This window comes from Dermatophagoides pteronyssinus, unplaced genomic scaffold (assembly GCF_027571235.1).
Source record: "Dermatophagoides pteronyssinus isolate colony J.1.1.1.1 unplaced genomic scaffold, Derpt_VIB-CSIC_2022.12 sq0017, whole genome shotgun sequence".
NCBI classification, from domain to species: domain Eukaryota; kingdom Metazoa; phylum Arthropoda; class Arachnida; order Sarcoptiformes; family Pyroglyphidae; genus Dermatophagoides; species Dermatophagoides pteronyssinus.
In genome coordinates this window covers 390,089-412,175 of record NW_027461541.1, presented here as the reverse complement: position 1 = coordinate 412,175, position 22,087 = coordinate 390,089, and the positions used below count along the sequence as shown (strand labels likewise).

The following is a 22,087-nucleotide window of genomic DNA, read 5'->3' as shown; positions in this document are numbered from 1 at the left end:
CAATAATAATGTTTGATGGATGATCAGGTGTGTGCAAATAATTAACCCCCCGCAAAAAAAACATATAAAAGTTAAACACACAGAGAAATAGAAAGAGGGGGAAAAAAAGAATAAATTGTAGAGAATATAATTAGACAAATTAATCAAATGATTTTTCAATATCAAAAAAATTGAGCAATTCAGCATAGCGATAGGAAGCATTGATGGAAAGGTTGCTGGCTGGCTGTATCGAATTCAGGAATCAAATTCACGAATTTGGTGCAATATTCATTTGATTCAATTCAAAAAACTTGGATTTACTTGTTTTGTTTGTTTCGAGATTCAGTAGAAATGATTGAATGAATGAATGAATGAATTACGCTTAAAATGATTGATAAAACTTCAACAACAACAACTACAAATCACCTTATTAGACCAATATTCAAGATTAAGATTTTTTAAAAAGTTTTTAGTTTTAGTTTTTTAGTTTTTTTTAATTAAATTATTTATTAATTAGTTACTTAATCAATTTTTTTTCTCTTCACTTTGGATGTTTGTGTTTTTGAGTGTATGTCTATTTGTGTACGATGGATGTGTGTGTGTGTGACCAAAATAATTAAATAGTTTGATTGATTTGATTTGATTTGATTGTTGATTTTAGAAAACAAAAAAAAAACAAAAAAAAATATTTAGCACCCAAAACACACAAACACACATAAACATACATACATATACAAGTATTATTATAACGATTATATTATCCAAGCAAATGATTTTTTTAAGCGGCTTGATGATCAGTAGTAGTAGTAGTAGAATCTTTATCAGATTAACTAAGTAAGTATTTAACAAGGGGGAAAAAACAACAAGGAAAATAATATCATCATCAACATTTGGCCAGAAAAAACAAACAAACAATGATAAAAGGAAAATTACAAATTACTAAAAAAAAAAAAAAATAAATAAAAGACAGAACAGAAAGAAAGACAGAAAGAAAAAAGAAAGTTCAGCCTGGACAGAATCTGTTTTTTTTAAAATGTTTGTGTTGACGAGAAAAACGAAAAAAAAGACAAGACAAAAATGATAATAAGATCGAAGAGAAAAAAGCATAAAATATGGAAGCAGAAAAATAATATGATGATGGCTGGCCAATAGGAAATTTGGAAATGGAGGGAAAAGGGTTAAATGAAAATGATATATATGCGTGTGTTGTAAGTGTTGTGATATGTGAGCACAAAATATATGTGTATGTTAAACTATCCTACAATTTGAAAAAAAATGATGATGAATTTAACACATATGAAAATGAAAGGATTGGATTTGATTTATCATCATCATCATCATTCTGTTGTTTTTTAACCAGAAAATCTTTTGAATGATAATAGTAGTAACATTATGATGTGTAATCATCAACATTTTTCAATCGATAATAATAATAATTTCGTTATAATAATAATAAATTCGCAAAATAGAATATCACATAATAATTAATAATAATAAGAAATAATTAGAAGAAGAAGAACAGTAATAATAATTATAATTATAATCAAAATATAGATATATTTATAATATATATTAAGGAAGAAGAAGTCTGTTTTTAAAACATATTTTTTCCCAATGAAGATTTGATGAATGAAGACCATTTGTTGTTGTTGTAGTTTGATTTTTCTTTTGATTTATGGAGGAAAAACAAAATTGTCAATGATAATCAAATGATCAAGATAGGCAAATCAATGTGGTTTGATGGCAGCAACAACAGTGGAAACAGATTTTTAGATAGAATTTTTTTTTCACAAATTTTTTCCATTAATTTTGTTGAAAATTTTCAGACAGGTGTTTCAAGTGATGATGATGTTTGTGGTGGTGATGTTGATGTTGATGTATTAGATGTAGAACTGAGCTTAGTCGTAATCGATGTATTTGCTGTTGATGGTTTTGATGAACTTTGTGTTGATGATGGTGAAGGTGAAGATGTTTGATGATGATGATGATGATGATGTGATGATGATGTTGTTGTTGTTGTTGGTATATTATCCGACATTATATTATGAAAATTTGAATTATTATTATTATTATTTGACACTTGTTGTTGTTGTTGTTGATTGTTTCCATTTATAATAATAATTTCATTGTTGTTGTTGTTGTTGTTATTATTTTTCATACGATTTGCATAAATAACTGTTGTTAAACTATTATCAGTTTTATCATCAAAATCATCCATCATTTCATCTTCTAATAATGCTTGTTCAGTTTCTGAACGTAATAATGCTTCAATTTGATCATCTTGTAGACCATCAAGATCAGTACTTTCACCTGATTTTGGTAAACGTGGTTTAACATCATTTGTGCTTGTTGCTGCTGCTGATGTTGGATGATTATATTGTTGTTGTTGTTGTTGTTGATTTTGAGATAGATATTGTTGTTGTTGTTTTTGATTATTATGATGATAATGTTGTTGTTGTTGTTGATGAATTGGTTTTGTAACCGTTGTTGTTGTAATATTACCACGTCCAAATCCTGTTGCCGATGTTGATGATGGAAATAAATTTGAATAACTACCATAACTACCTGCATCCATTGATAATGATTTCATTGCAGCAGCACGTCGTAATATTGGTGATGGTACTTTACGATCAATTCCACTACGGAATGCATTTACCACTCTTATCTAATTTTTCAATTTCATTTTTCAATTTAGCATTCACATTTAGACAACAAACAAACAGAAAACAAGAAGAAGAAGAAGAAGGAAAAAAACAGAAGGGAGGATTCATTCATTGATTGATTGATGTCAATTGAAGAGAATGAGACGTTTCATTTGATTTGATTTCACACCGAACAAAAAAAAACAAAAACAGAAAAGATTTTTGAAAGAAGAGGATATTTTAGGTAGATAAGAAGAAGAAGAAAAAAGAAAGAAAGAAGAGAAAAAAAAAGAATATTTGTGTGATACAATTTAGCATATTTTTTTCAAAAAAGAAAATGAAAAAGTATAGAAAAGTAAAGGAGAAAGGCAAACAAAAAAAAAAAATATTAGACAAAGGCAAGATGCAAACCAAAAATTTGAAGGAATGCAACCAAAAAAACAGAAAAACGGAAAAAAAATGGAAACAGAAACAGAAATGGAAATGGAAATAGTGGTTGAAATATCGATGTTCAAGTGAGATAGATAGAGAGATAGACAGATGACAAGTGACATTTTTTTTACAAAAGAAGCAGATTTACATAAATGGAAATTAATGGAAATCGCAAACACACCGCACACCGCACACACACACACAAATGGACAAAACATGGAAATCAAATTCAGGTGGTTTTTTTTTGTTTTGGTGATGATGGTTGATGGGCAAAACGAAAACGAAAAAAAATGAAATTAATTTTGGGAGAAAAAAAATTAAAAAGACAAAAAAAATTAGTAAAAAATTTTTAAAATTTTAGAAATTTTTTGTTTAGGAAGAATTATTATTTTTTATTGATTAGCAGCGCCGCCTAGACATAGAATAACGACGACAACAACAACAACGTTAACGTTAACGATTACGATTAAGTTAACAACAACAACAACAACAGCGACAGCGATTAGCAAAAAATTTATTTTCTTGGGAATCCAATTTCACACACACATACTTTTATTCAGTTTTAGAGTTTTTTAGTGGTTTTAACAAATGGTGGTAAATTTTAAACTGCAAAATTTTGATTTTTTTTTTTTTGATGAATCAATCGCATTGGCGATCAAAGCGATTATTTTTTCAGGTAAACAAAAAAAAATAGTAATTAATTATCATTTTATACGAGTAAAGGGTTATTAACACAACAAAAACACAGCACAGCACAGCACAAACAAGCATGCAAAAAAAAAAATTAAAAAAATCAATCAAATTAGCTTGGTTAGTGTTTAGATGTTTAGTTAATATATATTTAGATGGCAATCACTCTCTCCTGTAAACACCTATCACCTATATAGGGTGAAATTAGAATTACGTTAACAAAAAAAATGTCATCATCATCATCATCAATCATCATCACCGACATCGAGTTTCATAAAATTATATAATGGTGTGTGTGTGTGTGGTTAGTTTGGTTATGATTGAATTTGAATTTTGGATGGAGAAAAAAAACAAAATAAAAATGCAAAATGCAAAAACGAAAATAATCTGGCAGGCAAAATTGGGGAACAACTAAAAAACAAAGTGTGTGGTGTCAAAAAAATGGAAGAAAATATGGTTGATTGGATGGAAATAGAAAAAAAAAAAGATTCTTACGCTTTGATCAAGAGCACTTTTACTATATGGAACCGGAAACAATCGAGTCATTTGATGATGATCACCGGATAGCATCTGATATTATTATTATTAATTTTTTTTTAGTAAAAAAATTTACATTTTTTTTCGTTCGTTGAAAATCAAAATCAAAAACAAAAACGAAAAAAAAAATTGTTAAAAAACAAAAAATTTATACAATGAAAGTAAAATATGTATGAAATAGAAAAATTTCAATGTATAAATTGAATTCAAAATTCAAAATAGCAAATGCGATTAGCTAGATTTTTTTAGAAAAAAAAAGATGAAAGTAAAATCTTAAGATGTTATTCAGAAAAAATTCAAGAATTTGAAGATTATGATGTGATGATGCAATTAAAAAAAACAAACATAGTGCACACACACAGAAACAAAACAACATTACAATATATAATTTTGTTGATTCACATTTTCAAATCAAACAATGTGTATAAACGGTGTTAAATTGATGTATGTGTGTGTGTGTTGGTGTGATTGAGTGTTAAATGTTTTTGATTTTCAATCCAAAAATTATTATTCAATAAAAAAAAATAATGATAATCAAATCAATCAATCAATAAAAAATGATAATTTTTTGTTTTGAATTTTAGTTAATTAATTAATTAATCAGTTAATTAGTGATGCATGCATCAACATTTTTTTGAAAAAAAAACTACCAAATCCATTAATCCTTTATCATTAACCCCGTTCAAACCAAATTATAATTACGAAACAAACATTACAGTGATATCTGATTGATTGATTAGTTTTTTTTAATTTAAAAAAACAACGTGCATCATCTAAATCACTAGTCTAATCTAATATCTACCTACCAAATATCTATCTGAATCTATTCATAAAAGCAAGATTCATTTAAATACAAATCAAATCAAATCAAAAAATCAAAAGTAAAAAGTAATTTGAATACCCGGACACACTGTATACACACACACACACAAGACAAACTTACCTTTAGATGTTAAATATTGAATGTTATGTGTGTGTGTGTGTAATTTGTTAATCACTCATTATAATTCTACAGGTAAATCTTTGAAAGGTGATCAAAAAAAGCAAAAAAAAAAAAACAAAGCACACACACAAAAAAGGATGCTCAAACAATGCAATCAAAACAGTTACTAATTTTAACAAACTAAATAATTTAGTGATTTTCAAAAATTCTTGCTTTTTGAAAGCAAAAATGAATTGAACAACCCATGATGATGACAACAGTAAACAGGTAAACAACAACAACAACAACAATCTATAAATGATAATGATGATGTATTGCTAGAAAATATATGTTTAGGATATATAATGGATGGGAAAGGGTTAAAACAAAAATCATTAATCATTAATTCCAAATTTTCAATTCAAAAAAAAAGAGAAACTTGATAACGATTCAATCGAGATAAAGATGAAGCGAAAACAAAGAGTGTTAATCCGTCAATTTCGGAAACAATTTTTTTTGGAAACAATAACACCGAGAAACACATGGCAAAGGAAAAGAAGTTGTTAGAATTAGAATAAGTTACCTTTTTTATTATTATTATTATTTCAACATTTTTCATTTTTTTTTTTTTTTGGTCCGAAATCAATTCAATGGAATCAAAAAGAAAAAAAAAGAAAAAATCATGGGGTTAAAAGGATTAAGGGGAAAAAACAACAGAAGCAGAGAAGCAGAAAATGAAATTCACTGTGTGGAAGATAAGGATTCAAAGAGAGAGAAAAAGGAAGCAAAAATTCAAGTATAGTGTGTGTGTGTGTTTCATTTGATAATTTGAATATTCAAACTTTTGGTTGGTTGATGTTTTTCATTTGTTTTTGAATCCCATCTAGAAAAGGCAAAACAAAAAATATGATTTTTTTTTCATACGATGATTGTTGATTGAATCTGAGTTGCTGATGATGATGATAATCATTATTGCTGATATTTAAAAAAAATGATGATGGCACAATAAACAAACAAACAAACATTTCTAGACAACCGAAATATGTGTGTTTTGTGTTAAATTTTTGTAATTCTGTTATGTAATTTTTGGTTTTTACAAAGATTTTTTTTTAATAAAAAAAAATTGGAAGAACAATCAATCAATCTATGTCCGGTTTTATATAATGTCTATTTCTAATATCTTTGATGTTGAAAAATGATAAAAATGATAAAAAAAAACTGAAATTTTCAAGTTTTCGTTTAGTTTTTTTTACAAATACAAAAAGAGAGAATCCTAATGTATTTTATTTATGTAATGGCAGAGACAATGGTGAATTGAAATGAATGAAAAATATTCATCTGCAAATGATGATGATGATGATAATGAGCAATTTCAAATTAATAAAAATGTAATTTACGCATGTGCAATGTTGCTGTTTTTTTAGTGAATTTTTATTGAATTTTTTATTTTTTGGTTTTAATATCACGACAAACATACGAAAACAAAACATAGGAAAATCTAAACAAACACACAAAAATTCTGATTGTAATGATCAAGATCAGGATCAGAAAATTATTATTATTGCTCAATGAACATATATCTTATCTTGAAGATAATCAGATAAGAAAGAAGAAAAAAAAATTGTAGAGAATAAATGCACACACACAAACAAACAAACAAACTTACACACAGAAACTATTTGAAAAAAAGAACAACAAAAAGTAAAGAATAATGTAATTAGAGGCCTCCGTTAATGAAGAGAAAACAAAATTGAAATAGGAAATTCTTCATTTCTTCTTTCCTACTTTTGCTTTGTTTTTTTTTGAAAAAAAAGATAAGTTAATCAATCAATCAATCAATAAATCAATCATCAACATTGATTTGAATTGAGCAATGTTAATGTTGTTGTTTTTTTGAGGTTAAAGTTATTGTTTTTTGTTTTTTTGCGGAGAAAAAAAATCACAACAAATTATTGCATTATATCGAAAATATCATTCAAGAATGATATTCATTGATTTGATTGGAAATTACCTAATAGTGAAAATTATTATTGCCATATTACCATATTTGAAACGAAAACAAAACATTAACAAATTCCCTAATCATCATCACACAAACTTACACACTTATCATTCGAATCAAACCTTTCTTTTTCCTTTTCATCATCATCAACATTCAATCAAAATTCATTTAAAATTCATTAATACTATGTGTATGTGTGTGTATCAACATGAAAATGATGATTTTGTTGCGGTTGTTATTATTCGTTGTCAAATAATTGTTTCATGTGGTGGATGATTATTATTATTATTATTATTATTATTATTATGGCCATGATGATGTAAACGATTACCAGATCCAGATATTGGTGGATCAGTTAATAAATGATAACCTTGTATAAGTGGATTATTTGCAACTGTCGACGATGATCGACGACGTACAGATGTTATTATTGTTGCTGATGGTGTTAACATTTGATCACCAATAGTGGTAGATGATTGTTGTTGTTGTTTGAAATTACTACTTTCATTATCAACAACACCTGTTGATGAATGTCGATGTCTACTATGATGATGATGATGAGCATGAAGATGTTGATGTTGACCACTTCCGCCACTACCACCACTTCCATGACGATGATGATAATGATCACCACCACCACCACCACCACCACTTGATGGTGATCTTGATCGATGACTACGTGATGATCGTCTTGATGATGATGATAATCCACATTGAATATTAGTAGTAGGGCTAGAAATAGTTTTGGCAGCAATTTGATGATGATGTGTCGATCCTGTTGTTGATGGTGATCTTGATCTTGAACGTGATCTTGAATGTGAATGACGACGATGTTGATGATGATGATGATGATGTGAAGATTGAGGATCCAAATCCGGTATTTGTAAATGTTGTTGTTGTTGGCTAGTTTTTCGTGGGCTTACGGGCACATAATCTGAAAATGATAGAGAATATTTATTGTATAATTATTATTATTATTATTTCAATCAATAATCATAATCATTTTTTTTTTGCAGAATTCATCAGCAAAGTGCAAACATTTAATTCTTATTGACAGTCATTATTATAAGAATTTTATGCGAAAAAATAGAATATTTTGATTAATAGAGAAAAAACACACACACAGATAAAGATAAATAGATAGAGATAGAGATAGAAAGAAAGAAAGAAACATCATCATCAAATGAAAAGCAGCAAGCAAAAAAATTCATTATAGAATTTGGAATTGAAAAACAAAAGGCTTACTTTTGGCTATTTCGATTTGCTCTCGATATGATGATGATCGTCTTGTTTTTTGTGGGTGATGATGGTGATGATGATGACGATGATGGCCATCATCATCATGATGTCCATGATGTCGATGATGTCTATGATGATGATGATGATGATGATGACCAGATGATGATATTACTTCTGGTTTTTGATTCGATTTTTGTTGATGATGATGATAAGAACTAGATCGATGTCGATCTGAATGTGATCGATGATGTTGATGATGTAATGGTTGTTGTGAATAATGTCGTCCATGATGATGATGATGATGATGATGACCGGATGAATGACTTTTTCGTCTACCACCACTTCCTTTATGACGATGATGATGATGATGATGACCACCACTTTCACCACTACTACAACTTATACTAGTATTACTTAAAACACTTATTGATCGGCTACTACCGGTAAAATCATCATTATCATTATCGGATGAACAACAACTTGAACTATGACTAAAATTAGAACTATGTCGACGTATTAATGAAGAAGAAGTATTTGCCATCATCATCATTAGATTATCACCACCAACAACACCACCACCACCACCACCACCATGTTGAATACCACCACCAAGACTACTTGTACTTGAATGTGAACTAACATGACCTGATAATGGTGATGAAATATGATAATAAGCTTGAACACCTTGTTGCTGTTGTGATGTTGATAAATTTGATTGTGGTTGATTATGATGATAAACATCGGTTGATGATGATAACATTGAATATGGTGCTGAACGTGAACGTTCAACTTGTAAACGTTGTTGTGATGCAGATCTATGACGATAATCGATTGTTTGATTTTCAACACCAACATCATTATCATTATTATCATTTTTCTGACCCATTTCTGTAGTTTCTGATAATTTTTGTTTCGATTGATTTTGTTGACCAGTCCCAATATTTAAATCATCAATATTAGTAATAGAATCATCATATTCTATAGGCACATTAATTGATTGATGTGAACGTAATTCTTTATGTGGATTTAAAGGCCTAACAACTGTATATGTAACAATAGTACCAGGTACAGCTGATGGTATACCTGGTTGTGGTCGAATATTTACCGATGATTGTTGTGATATTGCTGCTGCTGCTGCTGATGTTGTTGTTGTTGCTGTTGGTGACATCATCATCATCATATGTGGCTGTTTTATTAGATTGGCCGATTGTTTCGATAATATTGTTGTTGTTGTTGGCTGTAATATTGCAGGCACAACTGGCATTTGTTGTTGTTGTGAGGCAGATTTTGTTGTTGTATAAGAATAATTTGGATTGACTGATTGTTGTTGTTTTTGATGATAATGATGACGACTTTGTGGCTGTTGATCAATCAATATTTGACCACCACCAACACCATAACTAGCTGATGTACTTAAATATTGGCTATGACTACTTGATGTTGAATTATTATTACTATAAATTATTGATGGTGTTTGATTATTTGCTGTTACTGTAGTTGTTGTTGTTGTTGTCATTATCATCATATCATTAATATTTGTAATAGCCATTGGAAATTGTGAAAAACTACTACGTAATTGACTTGGATGTGAACGTGATTGACGTAAACAATTATGTAATGAATGACATGAACGTCTTTCTTCCATATCTTCTAATGTTGAACGAAATGCACGTACAACACGTAACTATTTTTTTCATTGATTTGATTGATTGATTGATATTGATTTAATTCGATGGATTGATTGATTGATTGAATTGAATTGGTGAATGTATTGTAAGTGTGTGTGGGTGTAAAGTGTTTAATTAGGACAATAGAAAGGTATTTTTTAGAAAAAAAAATGGGAAAGATATATTTTTGGTTGGGGGGAGGGAAAAAATTTCGGTAACCAAAAAATGAAAAAAAGCAAACCAGAAAAATAAAAATAATAATAATCAACATCATACGAATATCAACAAGAAAGGAAGATAGAATGAATAATAATAATAATCACGTGATTAAGTTGTTTTCGTTAACCCCAATCGAATCGAATTGAATCGAATTTTTGAATTGAACCGTAAATGGAATTTGAATGATCAAGATTTTTTTTTAAATAAGGTAAATGTGAGTGTGTGGTTGTGTTATATTTTTTTTCAATTAGATAGTGTTAGGGTTGGTTGTGTATGTAGGGTGGGTGAGTGTGTGTTAATTTTTTTGGTTATTAAAAATTCCGTAATGAGAATTATCAGAAATTAATAAAAATCGCGCAATTAAATAAAAACATTCACGCACACACACACGTATTATTATTAACACGCACAAACACACACGGGATCACACACGCACACATTTTTTCAACAAAATTAGAAAAATCAAAAAAATAAATAAATTTCGGATGCAATTTTCAGTGATGCAAATTAAATATCGAGAGAGAGAATAGAGAAAATAAAAAATAATCATCCCGGTTAGTAAGTTTTTTTAAAGGGTTAAATATTTTTTTTGAGAAAAAATGGCCCGATAGAAATATGCCATCGTAATCGATCGAAATTGGAATCAAGAGACAATTCCAAAGAAAGAGATGGATAGATATCGATTATGATCAATATAAGAATTAAGTTAGTAGTCAAAAGTTTTCGTTTTCATCAAATTAAATAAAAAGTTGTGCAAATTGTGTTGGGTTTTTGCGTGTTTTGTTTTGTTTGTGTGTGTATGTGTGTGTGCACAGAGTGTTAATCCATTTTTTATGATATGGATAAAGATAGAGAGTGAAAGAATCAATCAGGCAATTAGGAAAAAAATATTTAAACATTCAGCACAAAACGGAAAACAAACAAAATCAAGCATTTTGAAACAAAGAAGAAAGAAGGAATAAAGAAAGCCATCAGAAAAAGATTTTTATATTAAAAAAAACCATTTTGAACCAAAAGGGTTAAGTGTTTGATATTGTGTGTGTGTGTGTGTGTGTGTGAGTGAAAATGGGTGTTCGAAATGGAATTTCGAAGAGAGAGAGAAAAAAAATGATCGATTCAATCAATCACGTGTGTATCATTATCATCATTATCATCGTTGTTGTTGTTGTTGATTTTTTTAAACAAAAAAAAATCAGAAAAAATAAGAAAAAAAATAAGGGACAGAAAAACGCAAAAAAAAGTTTCCGGAAAAAAGAAAAAAAAACAAAGCGAAAAAAATGGAAATTTGGGAAAAAATTATTGATTTGGATTTGTGTATCAGGATTGAAGAATGTTTTTCATCATCATCATCAATGTTGTTTCGTCGAAAATTGTTGACAAAAAAAGATAGAGATTATAGAAAGAGATTTTTGTTTTGTTTTGGTTTTTTTTAGCGGAAAGCGAATTACGGATGGTAATGAAAATTTCAATGAAAGACATAGATATTGATATGAATGATATAAATGAATGAAAGGAAGAGCAAAAAAAAAGAAGAAAAGAGAGAGAGAAAAAAATGAAATGTCAGTTCAAGTTTTTGTTTTCATTTCATAATTTTTTTTGAAATATATTATTCTAATAGTGATGTTTTTGTGTAAATGTTTTTCGTTTTGTTTGTATAAATATATGCTTGAATGCTGTGTGTAAGTGTTAAGAAAGGGGGGTATATATATGAGGGGGAAACAAATGCTCACTATATGGATTGGACAAGGGGGTTTTTTCACCTGTTTGTTTGTTTTGTTCAAAAGGAAGCAAGCACCGCAATTTAGGATTTGTTATCAGAGTTTGAAACTTTTACCAGACAATTTCAACATAGACATATATAGTGTATGTGTAAGTGTGTGTTTGTAATTCCTTAAGTATGATGGCCAATTCAAAACAAAAAACAAAAAATCAAAATTCAATGGGGAAAAAAAGCATCATCAAATTGAAACAAAAAAGCAGCCGAAATATGGAAATCGAGCAAGCAAAAAACAAAAGGAAAAGGAAATTATACACATTGCCACACACATACATAAACGCGCAGATTTAGTAATGATTTTTTTTTCGTTTTAGTCAAATTTACTAAAATTTAGTTAAACTAGTTAACTTAATCTATAAAGATTTTAAAAAATTCTTGTTAAAATAGGTGAACAAAAATAATGTTTGTGTTTAGTGGTTAGTTTGGTTAGTTTGGTTAAAGTTTTTTTTTCGAATCAAATCAAATCAATCAATCAATCAATCAATCAATCAATCAATCAAGGTTAATTAATTTTAAAAATCGATGCGAGGATAAAATAGTAGTAGTAGTGATATTTGGTTATATAGTGGTGGTGGTGGTGGTGATTGGTTGGTTGGTGAATTTAGTGAAATAATGATATTATTAGTGAAAATATTAGTGATTTGTGACCAGAGATTAGATTCAATGTTGTTGTTGTTTGATTGTTTGTTTGGCGATTTGATTTTTTGATGTTTTTTTTTGTTGTTGTTGGAAAAATAGCATCGAAATCCATCATAATAATAATCAATTAGGAAAAAGGAATAGGACAAAGCCGGAAAACAAACAAAAATAAACTAGAAAAGCTGGAAAAAAAATGAAAATCTAACTGTGAACATGCCATCAGGAATCATGTTGTTGTTTGTTGAATGTGAAAAGATGACACTAAAATGATGAAACTGAATAAATTTGATGAATATCCACATGCACAATTTTTTTGTTTTGCAAACTATCAATATCGAAAGTGGAACCAAAAAAAAACTACTAAAACTATATAGTTAAATTAGTTAGATATAACTGATTTTATGAATGTATTGAATGAAAGAATTTTATTATCAATTTCTTGTTTCAACAATAAAAATTTTGTTGCAGTTAGTTTTTTAGTTATCTCGATTCAGTGTTAAATTTTTTTTTTTTGTTAAATAATCATAATCATTGAAAAATCTTTTTTTGTTTGTTTTGTTTTTTGTTTTGCATAATATTGAATTAATCAATCAATCAATTAATAAATCATTCATTAATAATTCAATAATAATAATCAATAATCAAATAATTAATCAATAATCAATAAGAATAGAAAGAGAATAGTATATATATGGAGAGAGCGAGAATATATGCAAGAAAAATTTGATAGATTTAGATTTAGATAGATTTTGAGAATTATTGGAAAATTATTAGATTTTTTGTTTTCTTTTGTTATTATTATTTTTTGCAGCGAAACAAAAACAAAATTGGGAAAAAACATAGCGAAACCAAAAAAAGGAAAGGAAAAAATATTTATAGAGAGCAAGAGAGAGAGACAAACAGATTAAACAGATAAAAGAGGATTTGATTTTTAATTGGTTAGCATCAATGTTTGTGTGTGTGTGTTGTTTATGTTGTTAAGATTTGCTATATGTGTGTGTATGTGATGTGATGTATATATTAAGTGTGTGTGTATGTATGTATGTGTGAAAAAAGGTGGTGTTCAAAAGAAAAAGAAAGGTTGTGCCCCATTCAAAGTGATGATGATTATCCTATATATATGTTAATTCAGGTTAGTTTAGTTAATTGTGTTAACTATGTGAAAAAATTATTGGTGATTGTTAATGGATTGTGGTGTTGATGGTTAGTGAATAAAGAAAATCTATCGCTTGATTAGACTAAGGGGTTAATTAAAAAAAAACTATATAGGTGAAAATCTAATTAGTGACTATAGTAGATAGTGGGAATAGGTGACTATAGTGGATTATCAGATTAAAGAAATATAAAATATTTTATCAACAAATACACCAAACACACACACACACACTCATAAACACTTTTATCGATAATAATCAAAACAAAAAAAAAGATAAAGATAAACCTGCAAGATTGATTGAGAACAAAAAGGCCATTCATGGGATTCAAGCCGTTGACGAAACAAAAAAAAATTCTGGGTTTCTCGATATAATTTTTGTATTTAAAGTGTGTGTGTGTGTGTTTGTGCATATGTGTGGAGGGCAAAGGGCATTCCAGTGTAGCTAAAATTTTTGATAATAATTATTTCAAACTGTAAAACAAAAATGAAATGAAAAATGAGCGATTTGATTGATTAACATTATTGTCATTAATCGTTTGACCGATTATATTGAATAGATAGATAAAATTTGATTTGATAATAAAGAATAATCTCTCTTATATTTTTTTTCATTATTATAAATATATATAAATTATATTGAAACGAAAGACTTTTGTAATTGAGATCAAAATTTTTTTTTTTTTTTTTGAATTTTTTTTTTTGAATTTCGATTGACTGAAATATTGTGTGTGTGTGTTTGTTACACACACACTGTAATCAAGGGGATATGCGCGCGCATCTTGTTTGTTGTTATTGTTGTGTGTGTGGTGCATGTGTGGCTCGATCAGGTTAGGTTAGGTTAGGTTAGAGCAAAAAAAAAAATTGGTCGAATTTTTCAATTTTTTTAAATTTTTTTCAATTTCGATTTTTTTTCTGGCCTTTTCATCTGAATTGATTCGAAAAATGTTTTTTTTTTGTTTTCAAGGCTGAAAAAATATTTAGGCATTCGGTAATTTTTAAGGATTTTTTTTCCTGAATGGCCGATTTTTTTTCTCTGCTGCTGCTGCAACAAACTTAAGGTTTTTGACATGCACATGCATTTAACAAAATGGTCCAATTATTTGGTACCAAACATTCATTCAGCAACGATATATAAATATATTAAGGGAATAATAACAATAACGAACGAACGAAACCAACCAAAACATAATAATAAAATTTTTTTCGAAAAATAATAGAAGAAAAAAAATCAACAAGGCAATCAACAATTAAACCAGAATTAATAAATTGAATTTGAATTAAGAAATCCACATTTAACACACACGTACACACACACACACAAACATACCATTAACACACTAAATATTTTCGGGCATTAACTTTTCATCAAAAAAAAAAATCTAACAGCGCGCAAAACAAACACTCATTCATCACTATGATCGAAATGAACAAAATAAAAGATAAAATAAAAATAAAATGATTCTAAATTGGCAAAAATAATCAAAAATCAGCTATTTGCGAATGAATTGGATTATCGACAAATATTCATTCTGATCAAAATATGTAGGTTTTTTTTGTTTGTTTGTTATGTATCGTAATGAGGGTATCATCATCTAACATTGTCATCATCATGATTTGGATTTTTATCATTATCATCATCAACTTTAGTTGTGGTCATCATCATCAACAAAGTATCACTATTGGTTTTCGATTGTTTTTTTGTTGTTGTTGATGATGATGATGGATTTTTATCATCCAAATTGATCGATGATGATTTAGTCGAATGTTTTTGATGATGTTTTTGTTCGGGTATTAATGGCGGTGCTATAGCTACTGCTGCTGCTGTTGTTGCTGTTACTGTTGATGATGATGATGGTAAAATACCTATACCGGTACCTTGATCTGAAGTTGTTATTAAAGTGGTTGTTGCTTTTCCTATACCTAACGGATCATCATTGATCACTATGGGTTTTTGTACATCACTATTTCTATTATGTTTGCTACTGGTTTTGGTTTTGACCTGTTCATTGGCTGCATCCACCATCACTATATTATCTAACATTGTCTTTGAATTCTGACGTTGTTGTTGTTGTTGTTGGGGATGTGTTTTTGTTGTTATGATTGTAGTGGTGGTTGTTGTTATAACACCTGACTTTTGTGGCTGTTGTTGTTGTTGTGACTGTTGTGTATCAATGTCTGAATCTGATTGCTGTCCAATCGTTTTCTGATCGGATTGATTATCGGCCTGCGGTTTGGCCATATTATCTAAACTTTCTTCTACAGTGCTAGCTAACTGTGGTGAATAATGTTGTTGTTGGTGGTGATGGTGCTGGTGATGGGAATGGTGTTGTTGCTCGATAGTAATAGTACCGGTCGCTGTTGTAGTTGTTGAAGCGGTGGAGCCACCACTTCCGGCCGTACTAGCTGCAGCAGCAGCTGCAGCTGCCAAAGCACCAGCAATAGCACCAGCAGCGGCCGTACCACCTGTAACCGCAGCTACACCAGTACTTGTTGTTGGCGATGTTGGCGAACCAATGCTCGCCCTTTTGAGCGACAGCTGCTGCGACACGGTGCTGTTATGCAACTGTATCAGGCATACCTGAGTCTGCAGACGTGTTAATCCGCGTATCCATAATATTTGGCCAGTACGTTTGACATCCTGTGATAATGAACCGGATGAACCGTCTTCCACCAATGAACTTGTCGCATCCATTATCTCTTCGGGTGGACCACTACCCCATGAAAATTGTTTAGGTATTCGTTTGGTCGGAATCGTTGTGATTAATTGTCCCCATACTAACACGCCAACACCGAAAAATATACACCATGCCCATTGCTCTAGTGTCAGTGAGGCTGTGCTAAATGGTCGACCACCGAATTGGACGATAATCACCTGGAAGATGGAGATGAAAAAAAAATAATCAATCAATCATGGCAAATGTTATCGATACACATACTTGAGCAAAGGCAGTGAGAAATAGAATTCCGTAGAAAATGGGATTAGTGAAAAGACCTTCGAAAATATTTCGTTCGCCGTGTATTTTTCGTGAATTAATTTCATTAAACAATGTCATCATGACAAACGTATTGAAAATGATGGTAAAATGTTGCGATGGTAGGGCATTCAATTCGGCACCAAGACCCGAATCAATATCGAAAAATCGATGACCTATTTTTAAAAAAATTATAATTTGAGTGTGCAAAAAAACGAATAAAATATAGCAAACCGGCAAATAATAGGAAGAATATGACGGTCAATTGATAGATAGCGTGGCCAATAATATTTTTCATCATTGTACGAGAAATTAATGGTTTCGTACGACCATATGGTTTACGTGTAAGAAGATCGGTGGTTGGTAATTCGGTTGCCAGCGCTAGTGATGCTAATGTGTCCATTATCAAATTGACCCATAACATTTGTACAGCTTTTAATGGACTGTCCTGTGGTTTTAAAAATTCAATACAAAAATAAAAAATGATAATCATTCATTCATTCATTGAAACAAACCTCAATGGCACAGGCTCCGACAAAGGCCACAATCACAGCGACAACATTGACGGTCAATTGAAATTGTAAAAATTTTGCAATCGAATCGTAAACATTACGACCCCACATTACAGCTTTTACAATACTGGAGAAATTATCATCAGTAAGAATAATGTCAGAAGCTTCTTTCGCAACATCGGTACCGGCAATGCCCATAGCAAAACCGACATCCGCTTTCTTTAATGCTGGACCATCATTGGTACCATCACCAGTGACGGCAACAACTTCACGATTTGGATTGAGCTTCGATTCAATAATGTGTTTGACTAAAATATATTTATCGGACGGTGATGAACGTGCCAATACACGCAAACGTGGCCATACTTTATCGAATAATTCTTGTCGTACTTCTCCACGTGCATCACGAATACGTTTATTAAATTCTTTGCCTTCAAGTACAAGAAAATCTTCACCCGGTTTAACGATACCACATTTTGTTGCAATCGATCGGGCTGTATTGACATTATCACCAGTCACCATACGAACAGTTATACCAGCTTGTTGACATCTACGAATAGCATCAGGCACCTAACAAAAATTCAAATAGGGTCTATTAATTTCAATACTGAAAAAATATTAAACAATTGAATCATACCTCAGGTCTGACAGGATCTTCAATACCGACAATAGCTAAACAAGTTAAACGTGTTTGAATATAATCTTCATCGTCCCAATTAGGTTCACCATCAATCTGTATTTCATTGGCTGATGATGGTTTACGTCGAACAAAATCTTTATAGGCAACACCGATTGTACGAAGGCCATCCGATGCCATTGGTTCGATCACATTTTTAATCAATTTATCTTGTTCTTCTTTTGGAAATCGTAACAAGGTACCATCTTTACCAAATATAAACATACAACGTCTCATTATGATCTCGGAAGCTCCCTAATCCACAAACAAATGTTATTATCAACAAAAAAACAAATTTTTTAAAAAATTAACATACTTTGGTGAACACACGAAAACCTTCATTGTTTGGTAATTGTATGACGGTCGACATAGATTTACGGACCGAATTGAATGTATAAACTTTATATAATTTTTCTTCGGGCATTCGATCACGTAACGCTTGATAATCTTTACCAAGATCCAAAACGAAACCAAGAAGGGCACATTCAGTTTTGTTGCCAACCTGTTTGGGATTATCACCCGGATTATCAGGCGGCTATTGTCGATATAAAACATAAGATAAGAATAAAAATCAGCGAAATTAAAAACAAAACAAACTGACCATAATTCTAGTTGTATAAGCACTATTGAATGCAATTCCCTCGATTAAAGTGTTGGAAAGATTGGCGGGCAATTGCTCAAATTTGGGAATCTGTTTATAATGAACACCACAGCAATAGCATTGTACGGCCGTCATACGATTAGTTGTCAATGTGCCGGTTTTGTCTGAGCAAATGGCCGTAGCATTACCCATTGTTTCACAAGCGTCCAAATGACGGACCAGATTATTGTCATGCATCATTTTCTAAATGGGGTGAAGAAAAAACAATCAAATCAGATTACAACATTCATTGATAATCATCATCATCATACTTTGACTGAATAGGCCAAAGCCAATGTTACAGCCAATGGAAGACCTTCAGGCACAGCAACAACAAGAACGGTGACGCCGATAATGACAAATTTTACAAAATATTGCATATACATCATTTTGAAACGTTTGTTTTGAATGACAAATTTCTTGATCACAAAACGTAATATTAATATGACTACAGTTAACACTGCGATGGCCGATCCTATATTGAATGATAATAAATTATTTTAAAATCAGAAAGTGAAAAGAATGCAATGTCACTTTACCTCCGTAACCGATTTGGATGGCTAATTTGGTTAGTTTTGCTTGTAACACAGATTTCTCTTTACGAGGATTCGATGTTTCTTCATCTTGTCTTGATTTACGATGATCACTATCGGTTAATGCTGAATCGGTAAGTGCACCACTGCCAGCACTATCGACTGATCGTAAACCAGATAAATCGGCTCCATGTTGTGGTGCGGCCATTGATGGTCCAATTGCATTCATACTCATCATATTGGATGGATGTGAATTGCCACCAGTACTGCCGATAGCAACATTTCCGGCAAGAACACCACCAGATTCACCTGCTTCTTCATCTGCCGAAACAATACTTTTCCTTTTCTTTTTCTTTTTTGCTTCTGTTGTCGATGACAGTGATAAGAATCGAATCAAACAAATTGAAACTTTTTTTTCAAATCCAAAAATTTACCTTTTTTAGCTTTCTTTCTCTGTTCATCATCTTCGGTTTGAGCGGCACCCAAAAGGGCAAATATAATACCGGCCTGTGAATTAATACCGACAGCGGTAACAACCATACGGCCACTACCTTCCATCACATGTGTACCGGAGAATAATGTTGGATCATAATCAAGACCTTTTTTCACATGATCCGATTCACCGGTCAATGATGATTCATCCACTTTAAGATCATTACTTTGTATGATAATACCATCGGCTGGTAATAGATCACCATATTTAACCTGACAGATATCGCCAACAACTAAATCAGAAACGAGCAATTGAATCACTTCACCATTACGAATAACAGAAAATTTGTGCTCGTGTTCGATACGATTTTGTAGGCCACGAAACTGTCGTTCTTTCGTATAATCATTGAAGGCAGTGACTATAACCACAATGATTACGGAGACAAGAATGGCAGCACCTTCAATCCAACCGGCTTCACTTTCTTCCTGTAATGGGCCGCCTGATAATTGAAGGAAATGGATAAAATGAATGAATTTCATCATTTCACAAATATTACATACCCGTTGAGTCTTCGTCATCACTGGTATCAGGAGGCTTATAGAAGGCAAGTGCCAATGAAATAATGGCAGCAACTTCAAGTATAATCAATGTTACATCTTGTAATGCTTCCCAAACCAATTGCAAAAAGGTTTTTGGCGGTTTTGGGGGTATCACATTGGCACCAAAAACCTGTTTCCTTAATTCAAGATCTTGTTGTTCACCGCTTAAACCTTCATTTTGTGATGTACGTAATTTTTGACATAAATTCAAAACGCTACCATATTTTTGTTGTATTTTTGATATTGTTTCTTGACCACGACAATCCATTAATTCACGTAATTCCATAACGGTTATATCAAAACTACTACCACCACTAATACTGCCGCTTGTTGTTGTTGCCATTTTTATATATTATTTATATTATTTTATTATAATATTATTATATTAGTATTTTGATAAATTTCTTTTTTGTTTTTCCAAGTAATAGATAGATGGATGATGATGATGACAAGTAAGTAAGTAATGATGATGATGATGATGATGATGATGATGATGAATGGGAAAAAAATTGGATGAAGATTATTTCAACAAATTTTGTTTCTCATAGAATAAATTAATTAAGTGAATAACAAAACAAAACACAATTATTATTATTATTATTATTATTATTTAAGAATGATGTTGATGATGATCAAATGATTTGACGATGAAAACAAACAAGAAATCCAAAAAAAAAAAGAGTTGAAATGAGTTGAAATATTTTCTTTTGTTCTTCCTTATTTCATTTGATTTGATTTGACTAAAACGAAAACAAACGGGGGAAAAAAAATTGATGAAATTTGAAACACACACACACACAAACAAACAAACAAACACACAAAGAATAAGAGAATGAAAAATGAAAAACTATTTGCAGTAGAAAAACAAAAACAAAAACAAACAAATTGAAATATTTTATAAAAATTCTGGGCGTTAAATTAAAAATTCTTCAAGATTTTTTTTCTTCTTCTGTTGAAATTTTATTAATAGTGTGTAGATTCTGCTCTTTTTTGTTTTCGGTCATAAGGTAAACCAACAAACAACAAGGTGAATAATCAAGAAATGTATTTTCTTTTTCTTTTCTTTTTGGTTATCATATCAAAAATTTTATTTTCATTTTCATCAACATCATTGTGGCGATTGTTGTGATTGACATTTGTCAATTTTTCATTTTTTCAATGTTGATCATCTTGAATGGGGGGAAAAAGGTAATTTGGAAAAGAAAAAAACAGAAATGAATAATTAATAAATTTAACAACAACAGCAGAAAAACAAACTTAAATAACAACAAATTGGATTGTTTCGAAATGTTTGAAAATTTACTTTCCAGATCTAATTTGATCATCTTGGTCTTTCTTTTTTTTTCGGACAAAAAGACAAGATGAATATTCATAAAAATAGAGAGCGATTTTTTTTTTTGTTTTCCTTTTTTCATTTCACATTCAAATCGATCAACGAACGAAACGAAACGAAACGAAAAAACAAAAAACAATTACGAATGCGTCGTCGGCGACAACAACGAACAGCGAACAACAACAACAATGTAGATGTAAATATCGCCAGGCGACAAATTAGTCACAAATTATTCTGGCATCAAATGTTTCACCATTAACACTGTGTTTTTTTTTGTTGTTATTCATTCATTTTCAAACAACAGAAAAAACAAGAAAAAAACATTGTTAATTAGTTTCCCATGCAAAAAAATAGAAAAAAGATGTAGAATAATTTTATTTGGGTAAAAAATTGAAAGAATCCAATCAAACAAACAAACAAAAATTTACCTTGATTGTATGCATATTTTCGTTACTTTGTTTTTTACTTTTTACTTTTTTCTTTTTTTT

General features: G+C 30.3%; 2 protein-coding genes across 4 annotated transcripts; both read right to left on the bottom strand.

Annotated features, from left to right (window-relative positions):
* LOC113794168 (uncharacterized) lies at positions 1 to 5,247 on the bottom strand. 3 transcript variants are annotated; one of them, XM_075822463.1, is made up of 3 exons: positions 5,224 to 5,246; positions 4,239 to 4,313; positions 1 to 2,644 (listed from the first exon to the last, which is right to left on the bottom strand). In XM_075822463.1, the coding sequence occupies exons 2-3, from the start codon at positions 4,311 to 4,313 to the stop codon at positions 1,802 to 1,804; spliced, it is 918 nt and encodes a 305-aa protein (XP_075678578.1). In that variant the 5' UTR covers positions 5,224 to 5,246; the 3' UTR covers positions 1 to 1,801. The 3 variants fall into 3 exon arrangements, with proteins under 3 accessions (XP_075678578.1, XP_027200065.2, XP_075678579.1); XM_027344264.2 differs by lacking the exon at positions 4,239 to 4,313 and having other exon boundaries at positions 5,224 to 5,247; XM_075822464.1 differs by lacking the exons at positions 4,239 to 4,313; positions 5,224 to 5,246 and adding an exon at positions 3,604 to 3,622.
* Positions 5,248 to 5,771: 524 nt separating this feature from the next.
* Positions 5,772 to 20,732, bottom strand: PMCA (plasma membrane calcium-transporting ATPase 3). The gene is made up of 13 exons (XM_027344263.2): positions 20,228 to 20,732; positions 19,669 to 20,166; positions 19,241 to 19,597; positions 18,974 to 19,176; positions 18,663 to 18,905; positions 18,378 to 18,596; positions 18,023 to 18,316; positions 17,389 to 17,955; positions 17,108 to 17,321; positions 16,838 to 17,049; positions 16,480 to 16,773; positions 8,450 to 10,127; positions 5,772 to 8,138 (listed from the first exon to the last, which is right to left on the bottom strand). Exons 1-13 carry the CDS (start codon positions 20,607 to 20,609, stop codon positions 7,453 to 7,455), a joined length of 5,847 nt encoding a protein of 1,948 aa, XP_027200064.2. The 5' UTR covers positions 20,610 to 20,732; the 3' UTR covers positions 5,772 to 7,452.
* Positions 20,733 to 22,087: the final 1,355 nt, after the last annotated feature.